Source organism: Malurus melanocephalus, unplaced genomic scaffold (genome assembly GCF_030028575.1).
Source record: "Malurus melanocephalus ecotype Western Australia unplaced genomic scaffold, MMel_1.1 scaffold_248, whole genome shotgun sequence".
Taxonomy (NCBI): domain Eukaryota; kingdom Metazoa; phylum Chordata; class Aves; order Passeriformes; family Maluridae; genus Malurus; species Malurus melanocephalus.
In genome coordinates this window covers 28,705-48,878 of record NW_026623480.1, presented here as the reverse complement: position 1 = coordinate 48,878, position 20,174 = coordinate 28,705, and the positions used below count along the sequence as shown (strand labels likewise).

Genomic DNA, 20,174 nt, shown 5'->3' with positions numbered 1-20,174 from the left:
GAGGAGGTTTGCTTTTTGAAAGTTTTTGAAATCAGCATCCAGAAAGCTGGTTACACAGAAATAGCAAAAATAGTATGAATGAAAGCTGGGGATACTTCATCAAAATGTGTGCACATTTTTAAAGAGAATTTAATTTACACCTGGTGTTATCTTGTTGGAAGCTTGTGTGGGTAACCCAGAACAAGTCTCTGTGAGAGGTGTGGCTCAGAATCCTGAAAGACTTAAATTTCAGAGACCCTCAAAATGACAACTGAAGAATTAATCATTATGCTCAGTAGTTATAGTTCCTGCTTTGTTGTCTAAAGCATGCAACAAAAAAAAAAATCAAAAAAACAAAAAACAAGAAACCAAAGGGCTGCATTATGGAAAATTGCGGCATCTAGTTTGGGGAAGAAGGGAGAGAAGAGCCCAGTAGATAGGCTGCAGGGAACTATTTTCCCCCATACCCTCAAAAAACACTGATCCCAGTATGATCTATGGAGGCCAGAAGAAACACAATTCCTGCTGCACCTCCCTGAGGAAGCCAACTGCAGCAAACCCTTGCATGCATTTAAGTTTCAGTAAGAGAAAGAATAAAAACCAAGTAGTTCCTGTTATTGGCATATTAATTTAAAACACACTATATACATTTCAAGGCAATTGTAAGCTGACCCATTAGGATTGTTCCCTCTTACCACTGAAATAACTGAAGGCACAACCAGAAGTAGGACATCACTAATTTCACTGAAAGCTGACATTATGATTTCTTACTGTAAGACATTCCATTCAAGCAATAAATTAAACTTTGCCCTTTTTTATTTTTTAAATATTGCCATTATGGCTATTCTTCCAGCATTTTTCTCAACAGCCATCAAGTATAAATTTATATACAATAAACCCAAACTGAACAGTTTCCATAGGGGAAGAGACCTCCCAAATTGGCAGAGTAACTGCCTGGGTGGCTCAGCAAAACCATGCCTCAGCAGAAGTCCTCATGTATCTTCATATTGAAAGGTGTTGAGATGTACAGCACAGAACTGCTGATGACACAAAAGGACACATCCTCTTTCTACTGCCTATACAGACTCATTAAAAATATTGATATCTTGTTCTACAACTAAACCCCATATARTGGAATTTTATTCTGACTGGAAAATGAAACAGAAAAGCCTTGTGACCAAAACTGGGTTTGGCATTTATTATCCACATTGAAAATGTATTCTGCTGTTCTGCATGAAATGTAACAGCATAAAGTAAAATTTCAGAACATGAAACTGTAATTTTCATGAAAGGGCCTTCCTTCCTTTCCTCCTTTCCTCCCTCCGTCTCTTCCTCCCCTTCCTTCCCTTCCATCCATCCCCCTGAGTMAAAAAGCCATGCCCATGACTCAGTTTTCCAGGATACAGTGTACTGGAACAGTAACCTGTGGTGCCTGCCCAAGATGTTTTSTGCAATGGGACCTCCCCATTCTGACTCCTCACACGAAGGAAGCCCAGGATCTCCTGCAGAGGAGGAAGCTCTGAAMAATTCTTGTAAATAAAGGCCTCCTTCAGCAATGTGCTAAACCATCAAAGTTAAATTTAAATACACACTCAGTGCACTGCTCACTCCAGGTGACACCAGAGGTGCCAGACACTTTGCCCCACAGATGAAAGCCATTGCACTGTACTCATGGAAAGGATGGAAAGGAAAGCATGTGGTGGGAGCTGTAGGGTGATGAGTGATTGAGAAACCTGGGTGAGATCAAGAATCCGGCTCTGTCATTTCACTCCCCACAAAGTATTTTCTCTCAAGCCCCACCTTCACTGTTTTTTAATTCCTCTCGTTTCCCTCTCCTCCTCTGCACCCTTCTCTCACTGCTTTCCTACAGGGCCACCCAGTTTGTGGTAAGAGCCAACAGAAATGAACTCATACCTCTGATGGTGAAGGAGGAGCTGTGCRAGAAGTGTCAGCGAGGGCTCCAGAGATGGGGGTTTTAGTCACAAGCAGAGTGTCGATGGCAATCCTGCAAGGGTGAGATGGGAACTGTGGAGCCAGGAGCAGGCACAGCCTCATCACCACTCAGCTGAGGCCAAGGATCAGCTAAATAAAGAGAAGCTGYAAATTAAAGATGAATCTGCAAGGGCCAGGATTCATATAAAATGGTTGCMGTGGAACAGTGAAGCCGTATGACTTCTTGGTCACACCAGGACTTCAGGGCTTTGGGGTCACCCCCATGTCTTGATCTCCTCCTCCTGGAGACTCGGATAAAGCTTAAAATGAAGGAAAACCAGCCTATCTGGCTAATTTTGAGACATGGAAAAAATCCAGTGAGGGTGTGTATACATACAACTGATGGAAATCAAACCTCTGAAGTGCAGATTATTTTAATTATAGTCAGAAAAGCATGTAAGGTGCAAGTTTCAGCTAGATAGTTTCCATTCTGATCTTTAATTCTCTAGTAATAAAAACACTTGAGTGCCTCTGTCTAGCTGAAAGAATAACAAGTTGTCTTTTTATGTCAGCTGAGACACTAAGCAACAATATACACAAGGAGAAATCATATACATATTTGTACAAAACAAGAGATCACCAGCTCTCACTCAAGCATTCTCTCCATATGTCTTTCACTGTCAGGCAGCCAGTGAAGGGACAGGTTTAATGAACAGCGCCATTGATTCTCTTTCCCCCCACTACAGCTTGATTTTCTTTGCAAAAGAACCAAGCTTCTGGAGGTTTCTAAGAGGTGCCTGTGAACTAGCAGAATACACTTGACTAAAGTCCAGCAAGCAATTCTCCAAATTCCAACAGATGCAAACAAACTACATTGCTTTACCTTCCCACATCATACTTAGTCATGGTGAGAACTGAGGATATAATGAAATTAGTAGTTAGATCACAGATTTATTTCCCCAAGATACTTGTTCTATTGTATCTGTTGACCTAGATTAGTGAGATGATGCAAGGATTATAGCTTTAAACATCTTCAGTGGAAGGTGCTATATTAAAACTGGACACATTTTGGCAGTTTCACTTGTAGTCAAGACACTCCAACCCTAACAGTGTTTGCCTCTCTTTCCATCGTAAGTGTTTTTTACATATATATATACTACTAAAACCACACATTTCAACTCCACACAATGCTAGTTATTTTATACATATAAAACTCTTGACATACACTAAACTTTTCATGCAGCTGTCTGCATATTCCTTTGTGTTCTTCCATCTATTGTTCAGAGAAACTGGTGTTTCATTTCACAGTTAAAAGAACTTAATTACTTGAATCATAGCAACATGAAAGACAAGGGAAAGAGAGAAAACATTTTAAAGGCATCTTCCACAACCCAATTTGATAGTGCAACTTGAAAGTACAGAAATCTGAAATCTGGTTCTGAATGTGTTTTTACCTCTCTCCCAAGAGATATTACTCAGGTTTAGTGTGMCATTTTGAAATGACACCATGCCTATCTCAAAACAAGGTATTTTAACACAGAATAGATACCTACCTGCTTTAATTCAGAACCCATTGTATATGTGCTCACATTCTAAGAAACTCTTATCTTTTAAGAAGTTTCTACTTATTAATTAAATAGTCTTGTCATTCCTTGAMAAAGATCCTTATTTAGCTGGAAATAAAGACAGACTCAAACTTTGTTTTATTTTTTAATAAAGTTTAAATAGTTAAAGGAAGAGGAAAGAGTATGTTTTAAAGCCAAGCTATTTCTTTCTTACATGCTAGGCCTTAAAGTCGAATTTACTGGCAAATACGGGCCATGAGAAGGGCTGTATACTTTAAATGCTGGTGTAGAATATATTAAAATAGCAAGTGATTCACTCTAGATTACCTTAAAAACAAAGGAAACACAACCTCTACAGCTTTTTAAACGTATTGCCTCTTTTCCTGATTAATGGAAAAATTATCCCTATAAAAGATTTTTTTTTAAATATGAAGACTCTACAAAATATTTGCTTTATCCGTTGGCAGGACTTTGAAATTCTCCAAAATATTTAGATACGTGTGCCTAAGAAAGTTTATAAACGCCAATCCAACACAGTAACAAAATTCCAAACAGAACTGGAAATTAGAATAACTCAACGAAATCATTTCACCATAAGAATATTGTATTTCAATTCTGCATAAACACAGAAAAGCATGGTTTGTTTTGTTTTAAAAATTCTTCATCTCCTGCAGAATACAGCATAGGTTTGTTTCATTAGTACCTTTACCCTTCCATTTCCTTAATGCTATTTCCTCACTGACATTTAAAACAGTATCTAATCTGTCTACCGACTTTTGCTGCCCTCGGGSCTCTTCTTAGCCTCAACCCTATCCTCACCCATGGAGATCCTTCTCCTCTTGCTTCAGAAAGAGGTTTTTGTTCATATGATTGATTTTCATTTTCTTCTTTTTCAGATACAGGTAGGTATCCTACCATAAAGGGAGCATGGAAACGAATGGGAACAGCACTGGGAGTTACCAGGACATTTACAAGCCAAGACTGTGAAAAGAAACTTTGACAGCCACTATTTATGAAGAAAAATGTCATGCTTTCTTTATATTGGATAATACTGACATATTGGATAATATGTCTACTATAAACATAGTTTTGTGCCACAAACAGCCACGAACTGGAGACAAAGTAATAGAGCACAGTTTGATGAATTTGGTGTAACACAAAAAAAAATGGTATAGTTCCAGTAGCATCTGCAATGGTAACAAACATTTAGAAACCAAAATGATGAAAAAATCATTGCTAAAAATACATCTGCTACACTAAGGAAAAATCTGTGCAATGAGATTAGAAGCTTCCAAATTTTGGACTGATTGCTCAGGGAACACAGATGAAGAAAGTRTTAGCTTGGAAAAGCCTCAGCTTTCCAAAATTCAAAATCATTAAAAAACAATCTGTTCATCATTCTATGATTTAACTGTTTCCTAGTCTATGGGAATAAACAGCAGGATACAATCCCACTTGCAACATCCATGTTGCTTTAAAAAAAAAAAAAAACTTTAAAAAGTAAATTAAGAAAATATATTCTTAGAGAAAAAAATTAGATGAGCACAAAGAAATGCCATGATGAATCCTGAGACAAATTATCTTACATCGYTGCTAGTCTATGAAAACTGGTTTGAATAATAAACACATTGGAGTATTCAGTGACAGCATACAAATCAAAAGTATTTGTAATTATTAAGTTGTGCATGTTTTTAACTGACAAAACATGCTCACGGGCTTACTTTAAAATCTCTCACTGCTTGTTATCAAAGTTAAAAGATCATTTGCATACCAATACATATACTGTAAACATGAACTTCTCATTAAGGAAAGATGGATTTACAGTAATTTGATCTTTTACAAAAAGCTATTGGTAACCAAATCTCTCAGTGCCTAACTTTCTAGAAAATTAAACCAATGTTTCCACCCTCAAAGCTGAAACACTACCTCTTTAGGAAACAGCCCTGTTTATTTGTTAATCAGAAATACAATCAAGTGGCATATTTCCATTTGCTCTTCGGCTGACAGTTTCAGCTTCATTATATTTTACAAGAAAACAGCAGACTTGCAGAAGTCCTGTAAATTCTTTCATATTGCAACTGATTTAATTACAGCGGTGAACAAACACAGCAGTGATGCAAAATAAGATCAACCCAATTGCCCTTATCTGATGATAGGATCTCTCTTCCTGTTTGGCTTACAGCAGTGAGGACTTCTTGTTTTGTTTCGGCTTTTTGTTGATTTCTTTTTTTCTGGTCAGACTGCCTCTGTCAAGACTGACAGAAGCAGGAAGTTGACATGCCCTTATAATTCCAGCTTGAGAATGATCCTCATACGAATATAGCTGAGTTTCAATCAGTAGGTCGGGGAATGATACTAATGTGGAGAAAATTATCTGGATAGCTCATATGTTCACTTAGCCACTGAATGGGTGTTTCCAGCATTGGCTCAATTCCATGAATCATCACTTGAGTCTTCTGCTCTCCATCTAATTCAAAGAAAAAGAGAAACCACTAGTACACCATTCAAAGTTCACAGAAAGATTAAACATTTACTCATACTTAATTTACGGTAGATTTAATTGGTGTTACAGAGTTTAACATTTAACAGAACATAAAGTAGAAAGTATCAATGTGGAGAAAGCTGAGATTTCTACCATCTAAAACWGAAACTCTGAGTTAAAATTAATTCCAAGAAAAAAAACTGGATAAAAGTGAAACTTAATGAAAGTGCTCCTCTTCATTAGTTGCAAGGGTTTTTTTTTTTTTAACCTTACAGTGATCATGGCTTGTTGTCCACCCAGTTAAGGCACATCCATCTCACTCGCCTGGCTGTAAAGCATATGAATTTTACACAGATCACACTTAAAATGCTGAGCTTCCTAAAAGATACTGGTAAATTGTATTCTTAATACCGTGATCTCCTGAAAAAGCTGGACTATGTGTATTACGTCACAAATATAATGAATTTATTATTCCTGAGGTAATTTTGCTTTGCTAAGARTAATTTACATAAATCACTAGCAATATTTCAGAGTTACTCTGAAGGCTGAGTTGGCACCAGATTTTTTCTCACTTAGTTTCAGCTCTTGGAAAAGCTAAGTTAGCAAATGATTCCCAGTACAACAAGAATATTTTCTAGAAATATTTAAATTCTTTTTATTTATACTTCTCCCGGAGGATGCAAGTACTTTGATCCTTTGATTCAAATGATGGGAACCAGCTAAAGCAACTGACATAACAGTCATGACATGAACTAAAACACCAAAAAAATGCGAATTTATTTCAGAGCCATGGGATAAGAAGAGCATATGAAATATGCTTCAAATAATGGTTGGGGGGGGGGAAAGTAGGCAGTGACCTTTCACTCATTTTATACTATACTGTGGCATTCCCACATGGACCTACCACAGTGAAATCCACATTCAGTACTCAAAAATGTTACCACATTCATTAATTGGCATTTTATGTCCCACTCCAGTGTCTGTATTACAGAACAAAGCACCAACCTCACCAAGAGCTGCATGGAAGAGAGCAGAATCTAGAAGTGTAGATACCATTACTGGCTCTTCCATTCAGCTACCCCAGTTGTAGTATGATTTCTATTTCATTCCATAGATAAAATAATATTTGTTTGGTAATCAAAATGATCTGACAGCTGCCTGAAGAAGTTTGTAGTATAGCCATATATATATATATAAAACACCATTATTTATGCTGGCACAGCTAAATTATATTGGTTAAAAAAATCATCCTTGAATATGTAGTTGACTTTATGCTACTAATAATACTTCCTGCAAGAGCAGAGAGTTATGTTTGCTTAAAATAAAGCATTATTTTTGTTACTTTTTTTATACTACATATGGTATATTCTGTACAAAGTCTCGATTCTCTAAATGGTRTAATATACACCTTATCACACTAAATGAAGCATAAACAATTGCTGGTTTGTGATTTTATTGCAGACAAGTCTGAACAACAAAGCACATATTTAAAAACAAACTTCTGGTATTTCCAGCCAAACCAGGTATTTATTGGGCTGAAACCCTACCAGATTGTCAAGAGAATAAACTCAAAAAAAATCATCTCAGAAACCCAGTTGTGGGGCTGCATTCACTCATTCACAACACCAGTTTTCTTTCTTCTTAGAAGTTAGGGATCATCTAAGTATTTTTAAGTAATCTCCAAATATATGTATTTTACAACTTTCAAATGAAAATCTACCTATGGTATCCYTTAAAACTGGCGAGAGTTAGTGACTTTTTTAACATTTCATAGTACTATTTAGTTTTCAGAAACAACTAATTTGCATAAAACCAGATAACAGAATGCTGTTTCAGCATGGAACTGTACTAGCAACCCATGYACATCTCTTTTCAGCCAAAACTTGCAAAAAACACAGTAGAAGCCTTAGAGCCCTAGTATCATTTTCTTACCATTGGAGGTAAGTCTTATAAATGATAAATATTTTCTTTGGCTCTTCCATTACAGCACAACMTCGTATTTCTGGATGTGTGTGCATGTGCCTACTCTTGTTTAAAAATGAAATGCAGTTAATCTTGGTGTCTCCATTCCCTGTTCCTTACCCAGCTTTGTCCCTTTCTCATACAAGTCTTTTATTCTGTTCCCTGGCAAACTGAGAATGCCTCAGAGGTCAATGAAGAATTTACACTTTTAATTAAATCTAAATCTCTGCATTAGCATTGTTTGTGCTTTAGTATTATCTCTGACAAAGCATCACATCTCCTTAATTCCTTTTCCCCCTGAGGTTTGGCTGAAGAGATCTTATCTCCCAATTCTGTATTTACTGTAGCCTTCTTTCACAAAATCCATTGTTTTTACTTCAACATTCTTTCCTCTTTTTGTTACAAGGAACCATAAACTCTCACTTAAGGCACATTTACCCAAACTTTCCTCAACTTTCATGTTTTCAGTCACACATCCACTTTTAAATCACAGTCTCTGCCATATAGAAGTCTTCTTGACTTTTCATAGCAAAAAGAGGTCAACAGCAAATACACTAAAATTACTGAAAAGTATTCCTGTTTTCTCAACAGCTGTTTAATTCTTACCCATTTCCACTATGATCGGAGTCCTGGATGATTTGCTAGCTATCATGAAAACTTCATCCTCTTGTTTTACAAATAAAATAGATTAATACGTTATGAAATATTTTTCCTTCCATGATTTTGGATGCATCTTGACATACCAACCGCTGTCCTCTCCTTCCCCACCCCATATTCTATGATCAGTCAGAAGTCTTTTTAAACTGAAAAAATGCATCTACAAAGTGTACAAGTTGCTAAATATAATAGAAAGTTAAATTAGTGGTATAAGACTTAAATTACCTAATTCCAAAGAGTAATGCTACTCTATGTCATTGGATCATGCCTATGTAAATTAGGGCAAATAAGTCTGCTCATCTGCAGTGCGTGGGGTCTGATATAATTACTGTCAATACTCACTTTACAATGGTCAGTAATGTAGTGAAAAAAAACCCCAGGATTTCCTCGAAACCACTAATTTTCCAGTAACTCATCAACTTCTTCTGTCCTCTTAAAATCCTGTCAGAACTGAGTTACATGTTACCAATCACATGACCTAAGATTTTTTTTTTCACTTTGCTGCAAATTACTCTTGGGAATAAAAACATAGCAATACATGTTTTGCAAGGAATTTTTATAGTGTTACTTCAAATCAGAGTATTTTTATATTACTGAAGTGATGCACAAATAACAAACACTGTTTGGATATTTGGGGGGAAAAAAAAAGCAAAAAAAAAGCTGAAAACAAATTAAGTCATCTATCAGAGTGGTTGTCCCAAGATTAATTTTTTTTCTGCTTTCCTTGTGGAGCCTGTATCAATAGAGAAGGTACTACAGCGCCCTAAAGTTACTAGAGGCAAGCAATAAGCACAAATGATAAAGCTTTTTTGGTAAAACTTAACAATATTCCATCTCCAGAAGGTAGATAACTATGCTTACATGTTATGTACTAAGTAATTTTTGAGACATTTCAGATCACCTAACTTGACACTAACTCAAGGCTGCAACACTTGAAGTAGGTACCTGACCCAGGCTAATTAATCATACCATGTAAAGTCACAGGAGTTTTCCAGCTCTGTACAGAAAATGGAGAGAAGCAACCTCTGAAGTGAAGGACTTAAGAAGAGTTTGTCTGTTTCTCTGTCACCTGTAAGGTGTCTCAGTGTTCCTGATGAGGAAATCACAACAAGAAAGTATTGGCAAAGGTCTCTCTTTTACAGATAGGCATCTGCTGGAAGRAAGCAAGAGAGAGTGGCCTGTTGCATCTCAAGTGAGTCCTTGCCTCAATCTGAGGCAGCTTAGTCCACTCTGCCTTCTTTTAGGGCAACATCCGAACTAAAATATCCACTGCTGCTAATCCCCAGTTTCCTTTCAAACCTCTCAATATCCAGGAATCAGTATGGCAGAAGAAGAAACAAGAAAATCTGTAGTCTTCAGAGAAGGTGGGAAGATGTGCAATGTCAGGGTATCATACAGTAAGTTTTTCTATTTCCTTCAGCTATACAAGTTGCTGCTTACAAAGTAAACTACTCACTATTAGGAAAATGAGCTTATTCAGCATTAATTCAGATTGTTGCACATACCACTGATGCATCTACATACTTTTTTTCAACTGAATGATGTTGTTATTTACAAAGAAGAAATTAAGATGGAGGGAAATGATTGGTTTAGTTTTGAGATAGATTCAAGTGCCTGAGAATAATGAGAAGGCACTGCTTCTGTCACAGGTAATTATTTCAGCCGGTTTTTACCCAGATTAGCACCTCAATGCTCACCAGTGCTGCAGTGACATACTCCCTTTCACCTACTGGAGATCAGCTCCTCTATCCAGACTGCATCTTCTACAAATTCTTTAGTGGGATGAAAATCCTCCCTTCTGATTTGTGGCCTCAAGCAATCACCTGTCAGGGCAATTTAGAARGCTTAAATCCCTTAACTGATAGACAATTCAAGATATTCAGGCTTTAGCAAAAGTGCCCCTGGAGTACTCAATTAGGATCTTCAGTATGCTAGACCTCTGCATAGCAAGTCTTAGGATCTGCCTGTACTCAGGGGCAGCACCACTTATAAAACCAGCTTTACAGCCCTAAAAAGGCAAACAGAACCCTGTACTTCAAACTAGGAGCAAACAACGCATTTCTTGTATGATACAAGGCCACGAAACTATAGACAAGGATACCAAAATGTGCAAGTACACGCAACCAAGTTTTAAGCAGYAGCAGCATTTCAATAGTGCACCATAACTGGATGCCAGCTTTTCCAGACATTTGGTTGCTTATCTTCAGAACATATTGCATGCTCTGGAGATGACGATACTAAAGGTATTCCTGACAACAGGCTATACCACATTGTAGGAAAACTAATCTTGGGACAGCATTATAAGGAGAAGAATTTTCCTTTTGTGACTATGGTGTGTCTGCTTTCCTCCCCACTGCTGCTCCTCATATTACGAGGCAGGAGAACAGCGTGTGCTCAGCACTTGGTGCCTTGGACATCTCTGGATCCAAAGAAACACACCARCACCTTCACTGGAAAGATTTTAATCTACCTCTGTAGGATAGCTTACGAAGTWACTTACAGAAACACAGCTTTCAGTAATGTCCTTTGCGTGAGTAATGTAGTGTGCAACCACTAAGTTTGTTACTGACAGATACTGCTGACCCAATTTTGAAAGCCTAAAGCCAAAGCTAGGCAGGGCTAACTCTCCAGTAAGCAAAAGTGAAAATTTCCTTCTTGGAAGCTAGGCTTCTGCTCTAGCACCAAGGATCACTATGAAACCATGGACTTATTTACAAAAGACTATTCTATATTAGCGAGCAAATTCAAAGACTGTTCTAACCTGTAACCACACATGGTAGGAAAGCACTGGACAATGGCTGAAGTTACTCCCCTCTCTAGGCACCTCAGCTTGGATATTCTATGATATGACAAGACAGCCCCAAACAAGCCTCATAGTCTAAAGAAATTCTCCATCAGTGACTTCTGCACTGGTAGAAGAATGGAAACAAAAAAACATTTGATGAATGTACTTCACTTTCTGCACTTTTAAGTAGGTAGCATCTCTAAAAACCCTCAAACCTCACTATTGTCAGCAATGATTCAATTTGTTAGCCCTGAAACTGATGAACAGCATCTACCTTGTTTAGCAGTAACCTGTCCAAAACTGGAAACAGCTCCAATGTCCAATATTAAAACTGATAAAATTGGATACCATTTACAACAAAACAAGCTTCACAATTACTTTCATTGTGTGTGCTCCAAAAAAAAATAATACGTTCATAAAACACACAAAAAATAGACTAAGAAGTATTTTTGAACATTATCACTTCTGTAATATTTACTATGGGTAGATGCCATGTATCTTTTCATTCRTGACAAAGTATTTCTTTGCTCAGTGAGCAACCATAGCTACAGAATTAATTAAACCCATGTATAAATCAAATATTCACGTTTTATTTTTCTTCAGTACCTTAAAAAAGTATTAGAAGTTTAAACATATTATTAGAGACTTTCCGATCCATAAACTCCAATGCAATTGGAACATCAGCAATCAGTTTCTGGCATGTGTAAGTGTAATAGCGACCAAGGTACAGAAATATAGTGAGGTGTTCTGATTCCACAGTAATGACAATCCCACTATAAAGGTTTCAAACAGAAAAACAAATTATTTATTCTGAACAAATCGTACTTATTCAGCTGAGTACTAACAGGAGCGTAATGCCCATGTGATTTTATGGGAATTGCATAAAAAGAGTTGATTTTGGTCAAATCTCATGGCTGAATGATCATTTGCTCTTTGGATGAGCTCAGCACAAATAGTGTGGACAGCAAACACGTTATCTTTAATAAAACCAAATATTTCATATTTAAGAAACTAAGCTTCAAGGTCTAAGTTTACCACATGTTCTACTGAGCAAGGGATTTTTAGTTAGAATTTTAAAAATAGGAATAAAATCTTATGAGCTTTCAGAAGCTTCATACTAGCCTATTTCAGCCAGCACATCCCAGACTATCCCTACTTTTCTGTGAATTCCATTCTGTGCAAAAATGACCCTTCTTGTCACAATAGTAGGCTGTATTGTGAGACATAACTCTTTTTCCACAGCAAACTTAACATMCTTTTAACCTCACTTCAACCTTACACAAGCTACCAAAATCCATATTCTCTTCTTCTCCCCTAAGTTGGAATAATTATCAGTTTAAGGAGACACACAGATGATACACTGGATCGCATCACCAGATACACATYCTCTGACCAAGAGCAAGAACACACAAAAAGTTCTGCAAAGCCAACTCTACAATAGCCTAGCCACAACAAAARGTTCCTCTGACCTCAAAAATTTTAGATGCTGGTATGTGACACGAACGCTTAGGACTGACTTTTCCTTCCTGCCTACATATCTCACCAGCACTGACTCCAGGTGAAGAACTCACACRCAGAAATACCAGGTCAGTGCATTATTCAGTAAAGATTTCTTTTTCAAAATTATTCTGTGTCTTAAATAAGCATTTTTCCAAACAGAAGATGTGGTTTGGAGAATAAGAATTACAGTTCCTGGATAGACTCTAAATGCCCCACATGAATACAAATAAACCATGACATAGATTTAGTTAACTGTCAGCAGTAAGACAGCATCACTCATTTTAACCATTGATAGTAACATGGTTTCAATTGCTGAAACTGAAGGTCACAGTTTTCCTAAATGTATGTTTTCAGTTTGGAGTATGGGTATGGCAAATAAAATCTACAACTTCATATTTTGTTTTAAAATCTCTTGAAAGGAATGTTAATTTTTAATATGTTTACTGAACAAGCAACAGATAACAGGAGTGCTTAACCTATCCTAACTCATTAATTTGATTTTTAAAATTCTTCTCCAAAATAAAGAGTTAGAAATGTGAGTCTCTCGAACCTGGAGCGTTTTGTCACTCTMTTACATGTCTCAATTTAACCCTTACAGCACCTTCATGTCATCTTACCAGAACCACTCATAAGARCTACTTGTCCAAAATGCTGTGATAGAGCTAGACCTGTATCAAACTCAGTGAACTCCATTTTTGCAGAGYACCTGATTACAAAAGCCCAACTCTGGGCAAGGTGAAAATATGGACTGACATTAAATCCATATTCWTTGATTTAATGACTGCTCTATTTCTTGACATAGTTTTGACACTGGCCACTTGGCTGGTATCTACACAATCTTCTCATGGTATAAACATCTCAACCTGAATCTAGACATCTGTGACTTAATGGAGAGGAATAAAACTTTCTTTGTCACAGTTCTTTGTACAATTACATTTCCTGGATTATATTCAGGCACAGTGAAGCTTTCTCAATCCCCAAAACATAAGTGCAATATTATCATATGCAATATTACCATTATCTACATTAAATATCACTAAATACTGAGATCAAATCAAGTATTTGGCATCACCCCATTCATAATTTTCTTCTCCATGCAATTTTTCTCTMTTGTTATTTCCTGTAATCTTCTACCTCAAGTCTATCCTCAGGTTAGATAGCCACATTTCTGAAACATAGCAAAAAAAGCAGATTAAAGTAATCACCACAAGTAAAAGTTTATGATGCTTTGGAGCAGCTTATGAGAACTTGGCTTACACTTCTAATCTCACAGGAGCCAGAAAGCAAGTAAATGAACTAGAAAATTTTTTTCTAGTCCACTCAAAAAGTTTTTAGAGAAAGTGAATTTGGCCTGAAACACCACTAATCAGACTAAATCTGAGAGACTATTTTTAATAATTMCCCAAAACTGTTAACACTGAGAGTAATGCCATGTAAGACAAGGGAATTTTTCCTTCTGTAAAAGAGTTCATACAACTCAATGGAAAATCAGATAGAGGGTGGAAATGAAAGTCTTACTTAACTAAACATTGTGTTGTTGCTTTTTTACTATTACTTAATTATTGTATATTTCATAGTTTTTTAAATTAGGTTCTTGGAACAATTCCCAAACTGATTTATGACAGAACCCTAAAATACTTTTCTTAAACATCTGACATCTAAGTCTTCTAGGGGCTTTTTAGAAGATATTACAAGTCCAAAGATGCTTCCCATCAAACATCTAGCTTCCAGTAGAATAAAAAAGAATTTAAGACTAAACTCCCAGGCAATATTCTTATAATCCTTCTTCCTTAGCATCAGCGCCTTAGCCTCAGCTTTGACCAGCAATAAAACTGTGGTAGTTTATAAAAGACTGGGGTTAGCAGTTGAGGCTTATAAAACAATTTTCTTCAATGCATTAAGTTTTACCATTGACATGTGAACAAAGTGACAAAGTTCAGTGTAAATCGTGCTGCTGCTCCATGYAACAAGCAAGCACACAACACATTTATATACACAAGGAGCAGGCAGGGTGTGCATTAAAAGATAAACACTTGAATGCGTGACAAATTGAGGCCAACTCATCCATGATATGTTTTCCATTGTTGAGGGAGAGGTAAATCACTTTTAAGAGTTGTGTAGCTTTTCTGAAGAGCAGACATCTTGATTTACAATAAGTTAACGCTTTCATGCACTATGCCCTTAATTAGATTTGAGGTTGTCCTTCCCTCCAAACTGTGTACAACTGACCTTCAGAAATTTGGGCTATCTCTCTATACAACTGGAAAACAAAAAGTGATCAATGTGGTTCTTGGAAAAAAAAAAACCAACACAAAACCCAAATCACATTTGATAAAGATTTATCTGTACAAAGCTTGGTCTAAAGCAAATCAATTTGCTGTAAAAGACCTTGTACTCATAGTTTGTGAGAACTTTCATAATGTCATAGTTTTCAAAACACTTTTATGCCAAACAATTAAATAACAAATTCTCTATGCAATTGTATTATATATCCCCATAGCATATGCACATTCATACACTTTTAAAGGTTTTTAATGGCATTCTTGAACTTTCAACCTCAAGTTTACTTCATTTTCAAGTTACTATAATTCACATCATGCCTGCAAATATTCTGTGATCCTAATGGCCGTCCATCTTTTATAAAGAACTTTTCAGCTAATCAAATGATGACCTATTCCTAGCAAAGCAAAGAAGGATTACTGTTTCTGAAAAATCACTCTCAATACAGAAGAGACCAGCATRTTCACTTGTTTTCAAGCCATAATGCTAATTGCTAGTTTATCTGCCCAGTTTAATACATGAAATTCAAAAGTGGACACTGAGACATAATTACCATTTAAAAACATTTGGCTGAAGASTGATATGTGACACATACAGATTGAAGGCTTAATGGCTGTTATTTCATGTTTTTCATGTTTCCTCTTTAACTAGAGAAAAATAAACCAGCTTTTCCTTTTTAAAAATGCTTCTTCTAGGAATATTATGTTATTTAGCAAAGTAAACAACTTCTTAAGCAAACTACATGTGAAAATTGAGATGAGCTATTCAATTATGTCTAAACTATGGACAGTTTTGTTCCATGTCTGACAAATTCTTCAACCTCTGCTAAGCTGATCAGTAAAAACTCAGCTAATTGAATCCATCGATGTGAAAAACCACAGGCTCAAGTCTGTACTGCATACATCAGACTGAAGGATTTCTGCTCCAGCCATGGCGGTAATAGCCAGTGGGGTCAGGTCAAAGAGGGTTAAAGTGAGTCAGGATATAGCCAAAGGAATACATCAAACACTGATTTTAAAAGGGCAATTAATCTTAGACAGAAATGCTTCCTGGGGAATGAGATCTCAATCTTAAGAGCACACTACATGATGTAGCAGTAAAAATGTACATATACAAGCTTAGAGAGCTTTCATCCTGTGATCACAAACAGAAGGGGAGTGCTGTTTATCAGAGAAATACAAACCCTTGCTAAAATACTTACATTAGCTTCTTCCGGGCCCTTACTCATTGAAAAATAAATTCTGTAATGAGCAGGCTGTAGCGTTTGCACACATGAAATACCTTTTTTTAGTACATGTACTGTAGGTTCTTTTGAACAGCTAGCAGACTAAAGTATTTCAGAGATCCCTACCATTAAAGAATTTAGCATTGAAAATTCAGGAAAGAGTGGTGAAAGGAATAATGGAATACCTGCAGGACGCTTTACACTAAACACTCACTTTCAAAAAAAAAAAAAAAGAACCCCTTCTCAAAACAGCTCCTGGGCAGAGTTAAAATTGGAAGTAAATTTTCACATAAGGTTCTTTTTACCTTTTCCATTCCGAAAATACTAAGACAGTTAGCTGCAAAGTTGATGATTATAATATAATCTTTATTTTTAATTAGAGTTTGACTCATAACCTAAGTATTTTTAGGTTTAGAGTTCAGAAAGCATTTTTTCACTTTTTAGCAGAAAAATAGAACCATAAAGCTTAGAACACAAATATACAGCATTTGCAAACAAAGTTTGCTAAGTTACTATCATTAATTAGTTAGCAAGATTACTAGGAATCATTAGCTATGTGGAAAAACACATGTAACTATGAAATTAATTACCACTATTTTGGTTGTGTTAGTTTGCAGTGTTAAAGAAAACTGGCTTTGCAACCACCCCTCCATCTGAGGATACTGATGCCCAGCATCACAAGAGGCAAAAGGGCATCTATTTGTCTATGTGGTCCATGCATGTGGCTTCTAGGCTTAAATGTCTGGAGAGAGCTTGCACAAAGATACGTGATCTAATAAAGCTTCCCAGAGTGTAGAKACCAGCTGCATCAAGGGAAAATAGAGAGTCATGATCTGCAAGAGACTGCAAGARAGATGCAGGGAACATTGGGATGATTTTACTCAGCTGATCCCCAAAGACACAGWCCATACACCTAATTTAAAGGTATAGATGTAACTCCTAAAATGGACCAGAACCCACTCTTTGAACTTCAGGGCAAGTGCCAGAGAACAGCTCATGCCTGTTCAGCTAAATCATCTGCCCCTCTCTATTGCCTATTAATATAGACCCCAGACTGTTAATCCATAAACACTGCTCAAATTTTCTGGGAGAGYATTAATTTGCCTTGACTAAAATTATGCCAGAGAACTACTAATAATCATATAGCACAAACAATACATGTTCTAGCCCTCTTTTGTTTACTAGTATAAATAAAACTGACACCGCAACATTTAAATCCATTTGTGTGCTGCAGTGTCCTGGTTGAGCACTTGACATTGTGGGCCCTCACAGAGGGTTATTACTGTCTCCTGAAAGCTTTGTGAAACCCAAACCGCCAGTTACTCCTGCACCAATTGCAGCATGAAAGGCATTGTCACATTTTCTATGAAACTAACCATAAGAAATATCCTGTAACTCTATGTACTTTGTGTACTTCAGCTGTTGCTGACATGCTTGTTTCAGTGAGCAAGGACATACGAGAAACTAGAAGGAAGGTTTGGTTTGGGTTTCTTTCTGTGACGTTTTTTATGTCKCAGTCATATTGAGTGGTCTCTGTGGCCTCTTTGGAGGAAGACAGACTGACTTAGATCACAACTCAAAAAAATCCARTTCTTAACTCTGCTACTGACCTCAGTGTGACCAGGTACAAGCCACATCACCCTTCTGTGCCTCTTAATTTCTCCTTCCTTTTTGTCTCTCTTCACTCATCTTTTATCTAAGTGATAAATTCTGTGGGAACACACTGCAACATGTACACTGCACAAGGAACCTGAGGTCTCCTAAAACACAAAAAATACTCATTTTAAAACTGAAAATTCAACACAACCAAAACACTTTGTCAAGATGCTTTAATCCCAACAGTTCTTCTAAAGCTCACGTACATAAAAGATGACTAGAAATCAGTCAGGTTTGCTGTCAGCAATTTTYCACAATTTTTTTCTTAACTGCCTAGATTTCCAGATCTATAGCATTSAGTAAGGAAATTGGTCATAACGTTCCCAAGAAGAGCAGCCTATTCTAGGATGGAAAAACTCAACTTCTCTTCTGGAGAGAATTTTACAAATGCTGGCTTGTGATTTTCAAACAGAAAAAGCTCAATTTTGAAAAAGTTRTTTTGCTCTGTGGAAGACTTTACTTTCTCCTTTCATGCTACTACTGYTAATGATAGACTTAAAAATATTTGTTGTGCCTGAATAAAGTCATTGGCYTTTTGACTAATTCAAAGAGAATAGTCTGGAGTCTGATACTAATAAAACTTATTGGGTGGCCGGCAGAACAAATTTAGCTGAAGCTGAACAAATTTCCAAAGGCTTGTCTGAGAAACAGGATTATTTCCCTATTTGCTGTTCCTCTTCCTATAGTCTACCCTTCTGAATGTGTGTGCCTGTGCATGCCCAGAAACCACATCTAAGTCACAAAAAACCATAACATTACTCTTGTGATGTTAGAAAAGTTACTGGTTGCAAGAGGAAAGACTAGATGAGAAAGGACTATTTCAGTTGGAAGGGACCTACAATGATCACCTCATCCAACGGCCTGAGAAATCTAGGGCTGACCAAAAGTTAGAGCATGGTATTAAGGGCATTGGACAAATGCCTCTTAAACACTGACAGGCTTGAAGCATCGACCACCTCTCTAGAAAATTGTTCCAGTGTTTGACTACATCCATGGTAAACAAATGCTTCCTATGGTCCTGTCTAAACCTCTCCGGTGCAGCTTTGAGCTATCCCCACRTGCCCTATCACCAGATACGAGGGGAAGAACTGAGCACCTCCCTCTCCACTTCCCCTCCTCAGGAAGCTGCTCCTCACAGGACATGCCTTCTAGCCCCATCACCAGCTTTACTGCTCTCCTCTGGAGGCACCTGTGCACCTCAACACCCCTTCCATTGTGGGGCCCAGAACTGCACACAGCACTTGAGGTGAGGCTGCACCAGTGCTGAGTTCAGCAGGATAATCCCCTCTTCTGACCACCTGGCTGTGCTGGGTTTGATGCACCCCACGATGTGGTTCGCTCTCTAAGCTGCAGGATACCCAGCTGCCTCATACTGAGTCTGCTGCTGGCCAGCACCCCCAGACCCTTCTCTGCAGGGCTGCTSTCCAGTCACTCCTCTCCCATTTTCCATCTGTGCTCTGCACTACTCTGTCCCAACTGCAAAATCTGGCATTTGGACATATTAAATTTCATCCCATTTGTCAACAGGAGAGGAGGAAAGGACTCATAAGATACCAAATGATAATCCTTGTAGAGTCAATTGAGGCAAAGTTGGAGAAAGCCTTGAAACCAAGCTATGTTCACTRTTTCCTGAGAAACTGTATGTAGAAAGATCACAAGCAGACCCACATACCCACTATGTTTTCTTCTGAAAGCAAGTGAGCCAGAACATTCTGCACACAACAGAAGCCCTCTCTGATTTTGCAGGGTTTGTTTAGAAATGAAAATTGCTAACAAGAAGCACAGCTGCCACATTATTCTCAGATTATYTGCACCTTTCCACATGGTCATGACAAATTAATTCTATATGAATTAATTCTGTAGTCATGACTATTAATTCTATMATCTCAAGACAACCTCTGGACTTCCACCCCTTTTGATCAAAAAGGACTACTAAATCCAAAGGTATGAAATTTTAACACAGAAAAAAAAGGTTCCACTTCAACTTTTAAAAAAAAAGGGACAGGTAGGTATTTGCGGGTGTAAAAAACCCAAAAATCAGGAAGTTGTAAGACAGATGAAAGTCAGATGCAGAAGGATAATCCAAGCAGATGGCCTAGTTAGGAAAAGATAATAGGCACAAATAATGACTCACACCAGAAAGGAGAAGTT

At 37.2% G+C, this 20,174-nt stretch overlaps 1 protein-coding gene across 1 annotated transcript in view; it reads right to left on the bottom strand.

Annotated features, from left to right (window-relative positions):
• Positions 1-1,367: 1,367 nt before the first annotated feature.
• The window catches only part of LOC130578966 (autophagy protein 5-like), a gene marked incomplete at its 5' end in the record, with an annotated part of 44,163 nt that continues 25,356 nt past the window's right edge, over positions 1,368-20,174 (bottom strand). The window contains one exon of the mRNA XM_057375421.1: positions 1,368-5,943. Coding sequence (XP_057231404.1) covers positions 5,807-5,943 — 137 coding nt within the window. The remainder of the gene's footprint in view (positions 5,944-20,174) is intronic.